Below are 14,425 nucleotides of genomic sequence, written 5' to 3' on the forward strand. Positions count from 1 at the left end.
ATATAATGCATTTCCAAATAATATATTTTAAAATGATGTAGATGACATGATTTTATTAATTATAGGAATATATATATATATATTTTTTATAAGAACAATTTTAAAGTACATGAAGTTTTAATTAATTATTAATTAATTAATAATTTTAAAAATTCAGTTTGTATCTATATTTAAGAATAGGAAAGGAATACTCAATAACTAACTAAATTATTATCATATTATTTTTGGTATAGATTCATTTAGTTTAACATGATAATTGTTTAAAAGAAGGTAGTCATGAGTTTTGAAGTTGGGTTATTAATAATTTATTTATTATGTTTTGAATATTTTATTGGAATCAATTTATTAAATGCGATTAAATTAATTATTGTGTATAATAAAATTTCTATTGTCACAAAATGCCCTTAGGATTAAATATACTCTACAATGTTTTTAATTAAATGTTCCATTCTCAAAAGAATAAGTTGAGAAAATTGAAGAAGTAACCAAGAGAGAAGCTGTCCCTTTAAGAAAAGATATATCCCTTTAAAGAAACCCACATAAGAAGGCTGCTGTATAGGAATAGACTCATCTTGAAAAAAGCATTAAGCTGAAACGCGTAGATGAGTGAGGATCGTGTCCGTTCAGCTGGCCAGCTTTGATAACGGAATTGTTATCCCTACACACAGCAGCCCAATCGTGCAAGTATTTTGGGTGATTAAGGAAGCAAGAAGAACCTATAGAGATCTTACTATAGAACAACCTTGAAAGATATGGACACCTTTGAGAAATTATACTACAAATTTTGAAAAAAACCGCCACCGGTAACCCGACCGGGCTATTGGAGCAGCAGAGTAATCACGTGAGAAAACACACGTCACAGCCAAAGTAACGGCTAATCCGGAGACACCAACAGTGCTGCAATAGAAGGAATAGCAGAGTCGGGGAAAGGTAAAACAAATACTAAACCTTTCGGATTCTGGTGAGTGACTATCAGCTTTTATATTCTGGGACATTTTAACCCACGCATACAGAGGATAAAAGGGATTGTTTATCATGAATACTGTTTCAACCAACGATTGCTAATCACCCAAAATATAAAACATACAGTAATAAGAAAGATCTTAGTGGGGACATAAAAGACTAACAAATAGCAATATAAAGAGAACAAACTTATTCAATTGGTTAACATATGGTTACAAGAAGAAAAAGTTTTATTGAGTACATAAAAGGAACATTGTTGCCAGATCAACTTACGGTCTAATAGAACCGTGTGTATGCTTACCCCTAAACATTTAGGATATTAAGTTGTGTGAAACAAAAAGCAGCTTATTGAGATATTATTAACTATAAGGTGCACCTTATAATATTTTAAAATGTTTTAATATATATTGTGAAAATAAAGTATACATTGAATTTGTTTTAATTTGTGTAGTAGTTATGTTTTAATATATGGTAAAATTGTATTTATAATTTATTACCAAATAGAGAATAGGTAGAGCTGTTTGCAGCGCACTCTGTTTTTTCCTGTATTTCATTTAGATTTGGTGTGGGTTTTTAGGGAAACCACACAAACATAGAGTTGCTTTATTCTACCACCAAGGGTTTACCTTTTCTGTTGTTTTTTAAAAATAAAACTTTCCAAGATAATAACTTAATATCTACGGAATGTAAGGGTTCAAACGGAACCCCTTGAAGAACTGAAAGAACTAAATTGAGACTCCAAGGAGGAGTCAAAGGTTTGTAAACAGGCTTGATTCTAACCAGAGCCTGAACAAAAGTATCAATGACAGAATCTGAGAACCCACGCTTTGATAAAATCAAGCGTTCAATCTCCAAGCAGTCAGTTGGAGTGATGCCAGATTCGGATGTTCGAACGGACCTTGAACAAGAAGGTCCCGTCTCAAAGGTAGCTTCCATGGTGGAGCCGATGACATATTCACCAGGTCTGCATACCAAGTTCTGCGTGGCCACGCAGGAGCTATCAAGATCACCGAAGCCCTCTCTTGATTGATCCTGGCTACCAGCCTGGGAATGAGAGGAAACGGTGGGAACACATAAGCTAGGTTGAAGGTCCAGGGCGCTACTAGTGCATCTACTAGAGTCGCCTTGGGATCCCTGGATCTGGACCCGTAGCAAGGAACCTTGAAGTTCTGACGAGATGCCATCAGATCCATGTCTGGAATGCCCCATAATTGAGTTATTTGGGCAAAGATTTCCGGATGGAGTTCCCACCCCCCCGGATGAAATGTCTGACGACTCAGAAAATCCGCTTCCCAATTTTCCACTCCTGGGATGTGGATTGCAGACAAGTGGCAGGAGTGAAGCTCCGCCCATTGAATTACTTTGGTCACTTCTTCCATCGCCAGGGAACTCCTTGTTCCCCCCTGATGGTTGATATATGCAACAGTCGTCATGTTGTCTGATTGAAACCTTATGAATTTGGCCTTTGCTAGTTGAGGCCAAGCCTTGAGAGCATTGAATATCGCTCTCAGTTCCAGATTTAAATATGCTTATAAAGTAATCGTTTTGGCCCAGAAAAATGTCTACCAGTCTTTAAAGCCCTTGTAAAGCCCTTTTATTCTTATATTGAAAATTAAGAAAAGCTTCCAGCATTACCAAGTCTTGTTAGAAATGTGTCATACCTCAAGCAGCCAAAGTCTGCTCACTGTTTCCCCCAACTGAAGTTAATTCCTCTCAACAGTCCTGTGTGGAAACAGCCATCGATTTTAGCAACGGTTGCTAAAATCATTTTCCTCTTACAAACAGAAATCTTCATCTCTTTTCTGTTTCAGAGTAAATAGTACATACCAGCACTATTTTAAAATGACAAACTCTTGATAGAAGAATAAAACTACATTTAAACACCAAAAAACTCTTAGCCATCTCCGTGGAGATGTTGCCTGTGCAACGGCAAAGAGAATGACTGGGGTAGGCGGAGCCTAGGAGGGATCATGTGACCAGCTTTGCTGGGCTCTTTGCCATTTCCTGTTGGGGAAGAGAATATCCCACAAGTAAGGATGACGCCGTGGACCGGACACACCTATGTTGGAGAAATTTGGGTTCAGTGTCCCTTTAACATGGATAAAACTTTTCAGAGTGTTCTATACATGAATTTTACTGCACAAACCCAAAGAGGTCTATTATGTTAGTAATATAGCGCACCTGCGCTATCAGACATGCCGATGTTAGAGTACTCTAGACTATTGCTCGAGAAAATAAATATTAAACAACTTTCTAATGTACTTCTTTTATTACATTTACCATCTTCTACAATTACTATATTCTCTTGGTATCTTTTGTTGAAAAGTAGAGACGTAAACCAAGCAGTGTGCACATGGCTGGAGCACTATAAATGGCAAAAGTCTTACAAGAACGTTATCCATTTGCAAGAGCACTAGATGGCAGCACTGTTTCCTACCATGTATTGCTCCAGACACCTACGTAGGTATCCACAAAGAATATCATGGGAACAAAGCAAATTCGATAATAGAAGTGAATTGGAAACTTTTTTTTTAAATTGTAGGCTCTATCTGAATCAGACAAGAAAATGTTTGTGTTTCATATCTTGTTTAAAGGGACACTGAACCCAAAAAAATTTCTTTCGTGATTCAGATAGAGCATGCAATTTTAAACAACTTTCTAATTTACTCCTATTATCAATTTTTCTTCGTTCTCTTGCTTTCTTTATTTGAAAAAGAAGGCATCTGAGCTATTTTTTGGTTAGGACCACGGAAAGCACTTGTTTATTGGTGTGTGAATTTACCCACCAATCAGCAAGAACAACACAGTGTGTTCACCAAAAATGGGTCGGCATCTAAACTTACATTCTTGCATTTCAAATAAAGATACCAAGAGAATGAAAAGAATTTGATAATAGGAGTAAATGAGAAAGTTGCTTAAAATTGCATACTCTATCTGACTCACGATAGAAAAAAATTGGGTTCAGTGTCCCTTTAAGTTTGTACATCTTTAATATTAATTTCTTTTTTTTAAAAAAAAATAATAGTTCCCAGAATCCATATCAGTAACATGGTTTCCAGGTCCACCAAATATTTAACCCCTTGCGCCAAATAGATTTAGGTTTTCTGTATAATATACTTTGTACACGCTTGTGTCTAGAAATTCTACAACTTGTTCACTGCAAGTTAACGTGAATTCAATACCCTTTACTGCACCATTGAGGGTCCTTACAAATTGTTTCAAGGACTCCGTGTGCCCCCACCATATGCCAAAGATATCAGCTATAATTCGCCACCAATTGGCGCCATATTCCTTGAATAGCTCATTCTCAGAAACATATAGCTCTTCAAAACAGTTCATGAACATATATCATATGGCAACTTCGTCAAAGCAGGCCACAATGCAAGTCAATTGAGATGGCAGATTATAGACCATGTTGGCAAATTGAGAGGTGGTACATTGCGGTTGTTAAGGGGTTAAGATAGGATTTAACATGTAATAAAATGAAAAGCCACTAGGTGGCAACAGAGAATTGTAAAAGGTACATGATCACCTGAAACTCACCTGTAGAGTGTTATAGTAATGATTTTACCTATAAATTAAGGCTGTAAGGTGTAAAGAATATGCATGATTAAGGCCAAGATGGCCGAAACATTGCAGTTTGTTTTATCTGGATGCTGAAAGAAGAATTGAGTTTTATTATAAAGTGCTGAGGACTTTTTTTGTACTCTGTTTTACCTTGAGTGCAGTTAACGCTCACGAGCAATAAAAAAAAATGATCACTCCACTTGTAATCTAAGACCTTTTTTGATCTCTTTGCAGGGGTTCAAAACAGAGTTATATACGATCAATTGTGCAGTAATAAAAATACACTAACGTATTAGATCATTGTCTTTTTGCAATTTTATATCCCTCTAATTTAAATAATAAACAAACTAAAAAAAAAGTTGCAAAATCTCATTAAAATATTTTAAAATGTTATAACTGAGTTATTGTTTGATATTAAAATCTAAACTCACTGTACTTTGAATAAATATAATATATTTAGTTTTTTTAAATTTATCAGATTATAGATAATATAGTAATGCTGCACTAAGAAGCTGAATTTGGTTTATGAAACTTTTTGTAAGGTTACAACTTTTTCAATAACATTTTATATATAACATATGTATACTTGCTGCAGATTTCTGAGCCTGGGTGATTTCTGAGCCTTGGAAGAGATGTGCAAGGTCTGATTTTTTTCATTTTATAGTGTGATTTTAATGATAAATAGTGTGATCTGGAAGCCAGACCTCACATAGTGTGTCATGCTGTCTCACAGTGTGACTTGACAGCTCGGTTTCTTGGAGAAACAAAAAGGTGATTATAAAAAGATGAAATAAAATAGATACAGACCAGGAAAAACATTTTTTTTATGAAAAGACTATTTTAAGAATCTCTCCGTTAAGCAGTAAACTTACATTTGAACTCTGTCCAAGAGGTCACACAGCAGGCTCCATTTATAAAGCTGAGTCATTGTGGTGCAGGCTTGCTCATGAGAGTATGCAACTCCAAGTTAAGAAGCAATAGTTTTAAGACCTCTACTTTCTTAAGTCTCCACCACTGGTTTGTCCAAATTTATTTCCAGGTCCTGCTGTTGCACAGTTGGTTGCACAAGAGTGTGTGTGTGTGTGGGGGGGGGGAGGGTGAAGGCGCACATGTGCTTTCTTGTGCAATGTTAAGAAGAGTAAAGAAAAAATTAAACATTCATAATTCAGATAGTGCATACAATTTTTCACAACTGCTGGGAGCTAGCTGGTGATTGTTGGCTGCATATATATGCCTCTTGTCATTGGCTCGCCTGATGTGTTCAGCTAGCTCCCAGCATTGCTGCTCCTAAGCCTACGCTTCAACAAAGAATAGTAAGAGAACAAAGCAAATCTGATAACAGAAGTAAATTGGAAAGTTGTTTAAAATTGCATTCATAAAAGTTTAATTTTGACTTTAGGGTTTCCTTAAAGGGACACAAAAACCCATTTTTTTTTCTTTCATGATTCAGATAGAGCATGCAATTTTAAGCAACTTTCTAATTTACTCCTATTATAAAAAGGTTATTTGTTCTCTTGCTATCTTTATTTGAAAAGGCAGGAATGTAAGCATAGGAGTCGGCCCATTTTTGGTTCAGAACCGGGTAGCACTTGCTGATTGGTGGCTACCCAGGGACATGAAAACCAATTTTTTTTCTTTCAGGCTTAGAAAGAGCATGCAATTTTAAACATCTTTCCAATTTACTTTTATTACCTATTTTTGTTGTTCTCTTGATATACTTTGTTGAAAAGAATACCTAGGTAGACTCAGGAGCTGTTGTTGAGTGGTGGCTGCACATATTATATGCCTCCTGTTATTGTCTCACCCATGTTTATTACTGTTTCTTTAACAAAGTATAGCAAGACAATTAAACAATTTGGATGACAGAAGTAAACTGGAAGTTTGATTAAAATTCTATTCTCGGGGGGGAGGAGCAAGCTCTGCATCTGACCGGTCGCTTCTCATCATAGCTCCGGACCTGTTCGGATAATTTACTAATTTTTGACTGCTCAGTGCAGCCCAATTTTCTTCTAAGGTGGGAAATATGCTTTAGGGAGGACGACACAAGTACCCTGCAACCTGATTATAGAAAACTGCCATAAGTCTTTGCCACAACGCCAGTCGAAGCAACCATCAGGGATCGGACATCTTGCAACCCACGTGGCACCTTAGCTATACTTTACACCGAAACATGGAGGAACTCAATGTGACTCTACTAGCTCATCTGAATGCTTTTGGAGACTTGATGAGTCGCAGATTTGCTGATCTAACAGGAGTGCTTAGAGACTGCACTACACTGCCAGCATTGTCATTGGAATCAAAGACGGACCTAAAGCCTCCAATGACCCAGCCCTTAACGCCACAGCGTATCGAGCTAGAAATCACAAAGAGCCTATATGAACAAGATGACCAACCTAATACATTAGAGACGGAATTGATAAAGAAGTCCTTCCCAGACCTACCGGATACAGCTGGAGAGATTTTACCTCTGACTGCTCTGGAAGGGAATGTTACCGCCCCCTCTGGTGGAGCTGGGAGCTACAATTTTCTACACGCTAAAGTTCATCCTTACCTGTGGGACACAAGAGTGACAGCCATACCGAACTCACACGCGCATTATTCCATGGTACAGAGGAGTTGTGGCTCGGGCGGAGTCTTCCATATCTCTCAGCTGTGACTGGAACGGCTGGCTGTTATGCGGTCCAGGAGAAAGCCCTCCCTGTGCACAGCATACAGGTTTGCATTGCAAAGGGTCCATTCCTGACATCTTATCCTACATGCAGTCCTGATACAGGCATATTATTTCTCCCCACTGGGTTAGACTTATATCAGAAGTTATGGTACTGCCTTGGGGTAGGCTGAACGAAGGATAGTCCCTATGGCAGCTGATGGAGTCACTCACAGTGAAGGGAACGTTACAAGTTCTAGTACTCTATAAAGATAATGTTACTATACTTTCTACCTTGCAACTGAGAACTCCATGAGTGTCTTCATATAGGTGCTTGGTTATATTGCTATTTTTCCCATCCTTCACAAACTCACTTTGCAGTCTATGACAGTGTCTACTATATATTTCTTTCAACCTGTAACAGCAGCGATTCACAATCTTTCCTTCTCAAAGTTTCTTTTTTTGCTCTTTTTGCTGTTGGGATTGCTTCTATTATGACTAAACATCGGTTGTGGATTTTATTGCTAACAGTGCCCTGTATCTATCTTCTAATTTACACATTACATTGTACATTGTGATATAGGTTTAAATTAAGTAGGAGATACACATCCCAATTACCACTCTATCATACAACCCAGAGTTCTTAGACAGATGTTGGTTAATAGTCTGGTTTCCAGCTCATTTTAATATATAGTTTATGTTGGTACCACGTTGTGTTACTTTACTAGTCTCACAAGTGCTATTTTTATATCAGATGACACTGTTATTTCATTCATATATGTTCCCAAATATGATGATTGCTGTGAGGGCCACGTGGTTTGGAGTCCCAGGTATCTAGTAATATTCTCCTTTATACTTGGGCCCATCTTGAGCAATTCATGTATACTACCTGAGAGAGATCATGCATAATCTTACTTGGCAGACATGTAAATGACTAGTACTGTCATTATATAAGATGATACCGCTAACACATTATATGCTCAGGGGGTCTGTTTTCCTCTTTATACTGACTATTGTCTCCAGTCATTCCACACGTTTACTTCTACGACTAGATTTCCCACGCTAACTCTACAACATTAATTACCCCATCCCCCAACTACTTAGCCTACGAATCTGGAATTGGACCAAACATTGACTCGTTTGATTCTGTGTCAACTACACTCTTCACTTTAATATTGTCTCTTCCTACTTTTACTACACTTACAGTGGGGAAAATATCTCAAACTCATTATATAATTGATAGGAGCAAAAATTGATTTATTTTTGTTGTTACCTATCTCTAAAGATAATATGTTCAGCACCTACATGAGAGGCCAGTAGCATGATAACTGTAAGTTTGAAATTTGAATTGGCACTCTCCGTTTATATATGTCTTAATGCAAATGTTTTATGATTTTTGTTTTTTGAGTAGCTGATTCACCCGCTTATGTTATTTCCACTTCCAGTAACGTAGAGGTACTCTACTTATGCTCTACGCAGCCATAGAGGAATTAACTCCACTCCAGACTTGACATTTCCCTAGATCTCATTAATAAGCAACTTTGGACGTAGTTATAGATTACATTACTACCATAGGCCTCTTCCATATATACCCTTTAATATGATCACCTATTGGAATTAATAGCCTTTTTTGGACGTAATACCCCTTATGTCTTATAGTAGGAAGTTCCCTTTAAAGTCACTATAGCTCCCTCTTCCTACCTAACTCTTAGAGTTCTAAGCCAATTTCTAATTCCCATATACTCTTATTATATTATACCTTCTAGCTATAACTACAATCGGTATGCAATCAATTCATATCTGTAAACAGAAGCATATTTGCAGGTCAGTCTAGGGATAGATTCACACTATTATAGTGTTAACTTACTATATTTCCCTTTTACCTCAAACCGGGTTTTCAGAATAATTTCTTTTCTTCAAAAATGTTCGCTAACTTTATGTACCATTATCTTGTGGTGTTGTAGGCAGTGATCCACATATATCCTGGGGTCTCATGGAGCCCTATTTACTTTTAGCCAGTACACAGTGCCGACCCAACCATGAGAAGCCCGAATCTATGCACACGGTAGTGCTGATGTTTTCAACGTCCAGTTGAATAGGTGTCATGCTTATGCATTCATATTAAGTACTATATTTTCTACACTACTCTATACTTGTTATACCCTTGTTTGAGTATTTAGATAAAATTATATACAGTATATATCAGTTTTTCTTTTCTTACACATAATCCCGTCAGGAACCACATCTTTTTGCTCTATACCCAACACACCTAAAGATCTAAAAGCTATCCTAGACTGATATTCTATTTAACTCCGCCCCCCCCTTTTTTCCTCTCATCTAAAGCGGCTCTTGCCCACTGAATTTCCCTTCCCCCAAATAAAATCATGACACTAATCCCCCCGTTTTGCCCCAATTCGCTCAGAGTAGATAAACTATCTTATGAATACTACAGCAACATGGGGGACCATTCTTATTTTTTTCTAAGTTAATGGTTATAAAACGAGGCTCCATTAGTATATATTCCAGTTAATTATGTCTATCATATGTTAGTTTCTTTTACTCTTAACTCCATATATCACACATCCTGTAACCCACCTCCCAGATATACTATTATAACCCTCGTCAGAAACTACTTTGTTAATACTCTGCTTGCCACTCTGTATATCTCAAGCTCTCACTTGCATATATTTATCATTCCTGTGGGTTAGACATGGTGATTATACTGATATTTTAAGTTTACGTATATTTTCTGAATGAGAATTGTATAGATATTTTCATCTAGTCTGCTTTATATCTGGACATATTTTCTGTTTTGTTGTTACTTTTTGCCTCAATAAAAATTATTTTAAAAAAAACTAAAAATTCTATTCTCTATCTGAATCATGAAAGAAAAAATTTGGGTTTCATGTCGCTTTAAATGTGGACGGCAGATATCACCATGCAAGCGAAACGCAGCAGGATAGGTTTGTTGGCTGAGGACCTTGCCTGCTAGCAATTAGCTAAATAGGGGCCAATGAGTTTATATTTAAGCATATTACTGAAAGACTGAATATCTTGTACTAACCTCAAACAAATTTATTTAAAGGAATAGTAAAATCAAAATTAAACTCATATTGATTTGATACAGCATGACATTTTAGACTACTTTCTTATTTACTTCTATTATCAATTTTGCTTAGTTCTCTTGCAATCCTTTGGTAAAGAGTAACCATAAGTGAGCTCAGGAGCACGCACATGTATTTAGCCATCTGGAAGCAGTGTTTGCAACAATGTTTATAGCAATGTTATATATAGTTGCAAACACAGCTGCAATATAATGCTACAGGCACTCTTTGACAGCTGAGTTTGCAACTATGTATAGCATTTATTTAAAGCATTTTTTGCTTGCCTGAAGGCTAAGGACACGTGCACGCTCCAGAGCTCACCTAGGATTACTTTTTAACAAAGGATACCAGAAGAACTAAGCAAAACTGATAGTAGAAGTAAAATGGAAATTTGTTTAAAATTGCATGTTCTATCAGAATCATGAAAGTTTAATTTTACTATCATTTTAAATTTGAATATAATGGAAAGATGCAAACTTTAGGCAAGTGTATTATTTTAATTAAAAAAGAAAAACATCAGTCTGATTGATTCAAAGCATATTTCCCTTTTAGAGACCTTTAGGTGCAGTTCAGTTGGTACATCAAATGTTTTGTAGAGATGCTTAAACTGTCGTTGCCTTAGCATATGGCTGACAACAGTTATTTGATCCAATATATACTATTCAATTCAAAAACCCCAGAACAGATGTTGCTAAGCTGTAAAAAACCATGGGCCTATACCCCAGACAGACCACAATGATTACTAAATGGATTTAAGTCTCCATAGTTCATCCCTTAGTAATTCCCTAGGCCAGTGCTGGTAAAACTGACACACAAAACTGGTACCACCCCTAGGGTGCACCATGTTGCCAACCACTCACCAAACTACTGCTAGGCCACTCATGGGAAACTACATACTCCAATATGTTGCAGAGTAAGTGGGATCACTGTCTCTATTATTAAAGAAAGAGACAAACAATTGTTTATATTCACTTAATGGTAGAACACAAACTGTGTAATTATTTCATATTTCTTGTGATTAGTAAAATAAAAATAGAATTATAATAAATAATGGTTTCATTTTTTTTTTTAAAAAAAGATAACCATTTTAGGCAACCTCTCAAAAAGGCTCTAGAAGATAGTGCCCCCTTAGATTTACACACAGGAACAAGTCGTATCTCATATAATCACACATAGGGTTGCCGTAAAATGGTGGAGAATTCACATTAAAGGCAGAAACCTCTGATCTAATCAGCAACAACAGTTACACATCTGAGTCGCATGACTAGCACCGCTGATCGGATAAGTGGTGATTTCTGTTCAGGACAAGCAATGCTTTGCGTGTCCCGAGCAGTACTTCTACTGTGTGTTTAACAACTTTGCGGTATAAAACAAATCACTAGCATTGCACCCAGCTCCCCTACCATATTTGTTAAAGGGCCCTAATACCCAAATGTTTAAACACTTGAAAGTGATGCAGTATAGCTGTAAAAAGCTGACTAGAAAATATCACCTGAACATCTCTATGTAAAAAAGAAAGATATTTTACCTCAAAAGTTTCTCAGTAGCCACATCCCATTGTAAAAGACTTCTAAGCAACAAATCAGTATGTCTGTCCCGGGACAGCTAAGGGAGTGAGCTTTTGTGCACACTCATCTTATTTCCCTATTCAGTGTAAGGAAGTTTACAATGAAATCTCATGAGAGTTAAGTGAGATCACAGTAAAAGAGTTCATGACCTCAGCACTGTTGATGCTGATTGGCTGCTGTTCATTTCTTCATTTTTTTTTAACCTGCAGCTGGGCAGTAACTGAGTATAACTTTTTACAAAGAACTTACTCTACTGAGCTGAGGAGATTGTGAGGTAAAATATCTTCCTTTTTTACATAGATGCGCTCAGGTGATATTTTCCTGTCAGCTTTTCACAGTTATACTGCATCAGTTTCAAGTGGTTTAGCATATGAGTATTATGTCCCTTTAAGGGCAGTAATCTGTCCATCAATACATCATCATAGGCCGACCTCACTACCCAATGTGTGCTTTATTATTTTTCCTTCTATTTTAGCATGTCAATGTATTATTTCCATCCAGCACCCCCACAATATTGGTTAAGGGCAGTAATCTGTTATACTGTGAATACAAAAGGCATGAATCCTATATTTATTAAATTACACATTATTGCTGCTGTTTACACAGGAATATAATTCTTACCTGTAGGCAGGAGACATTCAAGAGGAGTAAATTCGCTGTCCATTCTAAAATAAAAAATACAAAAATGTATTAATGAGTAGATAGAGAATTAGTGGGGTACATATAATTTTACATTAATAAAAAAGATTTCCAACGCATCCCACAAAAACAAATGTTCCAAAATAGAAACCTTTACTTGACTATGACTTTGTAGCCCTTTTGTGACTTTCAGGTTATGTCAATTCAATTTGCTGGGCAGTGTTATTTTTCACATACTCAAGCCTGTGAAAATGAAATTTGAAGCTAGAAATCTGCTTTATCTGGAGCTGTAAATGAACTATCACCAACAGAAAATGAAAGCCAAGCTCAGTAGTGAGATCAAGTTTAGGAGGGGAAAAAAAGCTTTCTGAAAGATGCAATCTGATTTATTGAACTGTATATGTGCACTGTAACAGTATATTTTAAAAAGTTTTGTTGGTGCATTTGGAAGAAGACGTAATTAAAACCTTTTACAAAAAAAAAAAAATGTAGGTTATTTTTTTATGCTGTAAAAGTGCTGAGATGGATAAAATACCAGGAATGAATGGAATACATGGCTGCCATACTGCACAAAAAAATACAATCTAAATGTGACAAATTCAACACTGCACGTATATAATCAAATAATATAGTCCTTCGTTTTCATTAAAGGGACAGTCAAGTCCAAAAAAAAAAAAAACCTTTCATGATTCAAATAGGGCATGTAATTTTAAACAACTTTCCAATTTACTTTTATCACCAATTTTGCTTTGATCTCTTGGTATTCTTTGAAAGCTAAACCTAGGAGGTTCATATGCTAAATTTCTTAGACCTTGAAAGCCGCCTCTAATCTAAATGCATTTTGATAGTTATTCACCACTAGAGGGCATTAGTTCATCTGTTTCATATAGATAACATTGAGCTCAAGTACGTGAATTTACCATGGAGACAGCTCTGATTGGCTAAAATGCAAGTCTGTCAAAAGAACTGAAATAAGGGGCAGTCTGCGGAAGCTTAGATACAAGGTAATTACAGAGGTAAAACGTGTATAATTATAACAGTGTTGGTTATGCAAAACTGGGGAATGGTTAATTAAGGTATTATCTATCTTTTAAAACAACAAAAATGCTGGTGTTAACTGTCCCTTTAAAGTGCTGTTGCTTACAAGGCTTGAATACAGATGCCTTAAAAAAAAAAAAAAAAAAAAAAAAAAAAAAAGAGAATAAACCCTACAGTAAATTTCTATAAAATAAAGGCAAAGGTTATAGAAGAGCCTTACTTATGTTGTACAAAGCTTTAATTGAGCACACAGGAATGTAGGTGTTTCTCTCTCCCACAAAGTAGGTGAACAGATAATTGCAAAGAATGTCATAAAACATATAAAAGCATGTACACAACTCATATGGACTATAACAGAAGGGCTATTAAGGGCCAAATCACAAAATAATCGTGTCTACAGCTAAGAGAATGCTGACTGCCGTTCTCCGCCGAACTTAGAACTGGCGTCTGTGTAACTCGAAAGTCCCGCAATACCACAATGGCGAAAAATAAGCAATCATAGACCGAGCTGAATCATCACTGTATATTTATTGTCACATCAAGGAAAACAAAGGTTCCACCACTCCACACACATCAGCTACATCCAACGCGTTTCCTGCTGCTAAACAGCACTTGACGAAGTGCTGTTTAGCAGCAGGAAACGCGTTGGATGTAGCTGATGTGTGTGGAGTGGTGGAACCTTTGTTTTCCTTGATGTGACAATAAATATACAGTGATGATTCAGCTCGGTCTATGATTGCTTATTTTTCGCCATTGTGGTATTGCTGGATTCCTTTTGGTGTGTGAGATACACCGCAGAGATTTCTAAGCTACAGGTTCTGTACTGGATAACGGCTATCTGGTGAGGAGGAGGAGTGCCTGAACACTTTCCAACATCCCGCATAGTGGGGCCGGATAAC

General features: G+C 36.6%; 1 protein-coding gene across 2 annotated transcripts in view; it reads right to left on the reverse strand.

The window, feature by feature from the left end:
• Positions 1-14,425, reverse strand: part of TPK1 (thiamin pyrophosphokinase 1) — a 1,063,326-nt gene that overhangs the window by 1,028,456 nt on the left and 20,445 nt on the right. For both annotated transcript variants that reach the window (XM_053714558.1, XM_053714559.1), the window contains exon 2: positions 12,471-12,514. In XM_053714558.1, coding sequence (XP_053570533.1) covers positions 12,471-12,513 — 43 coding nt within the window. In that variant the 5' untranslated portion in view covers position 12,514. The remainder of the gene's footprint in view (positions 1-12,470; positions 12,515-14,425) is intronic.

Source organism: Bombina bombina, chromosome 5 (assembly GCF_027579735.1).
Source record: "Bombina bombina isolate aBomBom1 chromosome 5, aBomBom1.pri, whole genome shotgun sequence".
NCBI classification, from domain to species: Eukaryota; Metazoa; Chordata; class Amphibia; order Anura; family Bombinatoridae; genus Bombina; species Bombina bombina.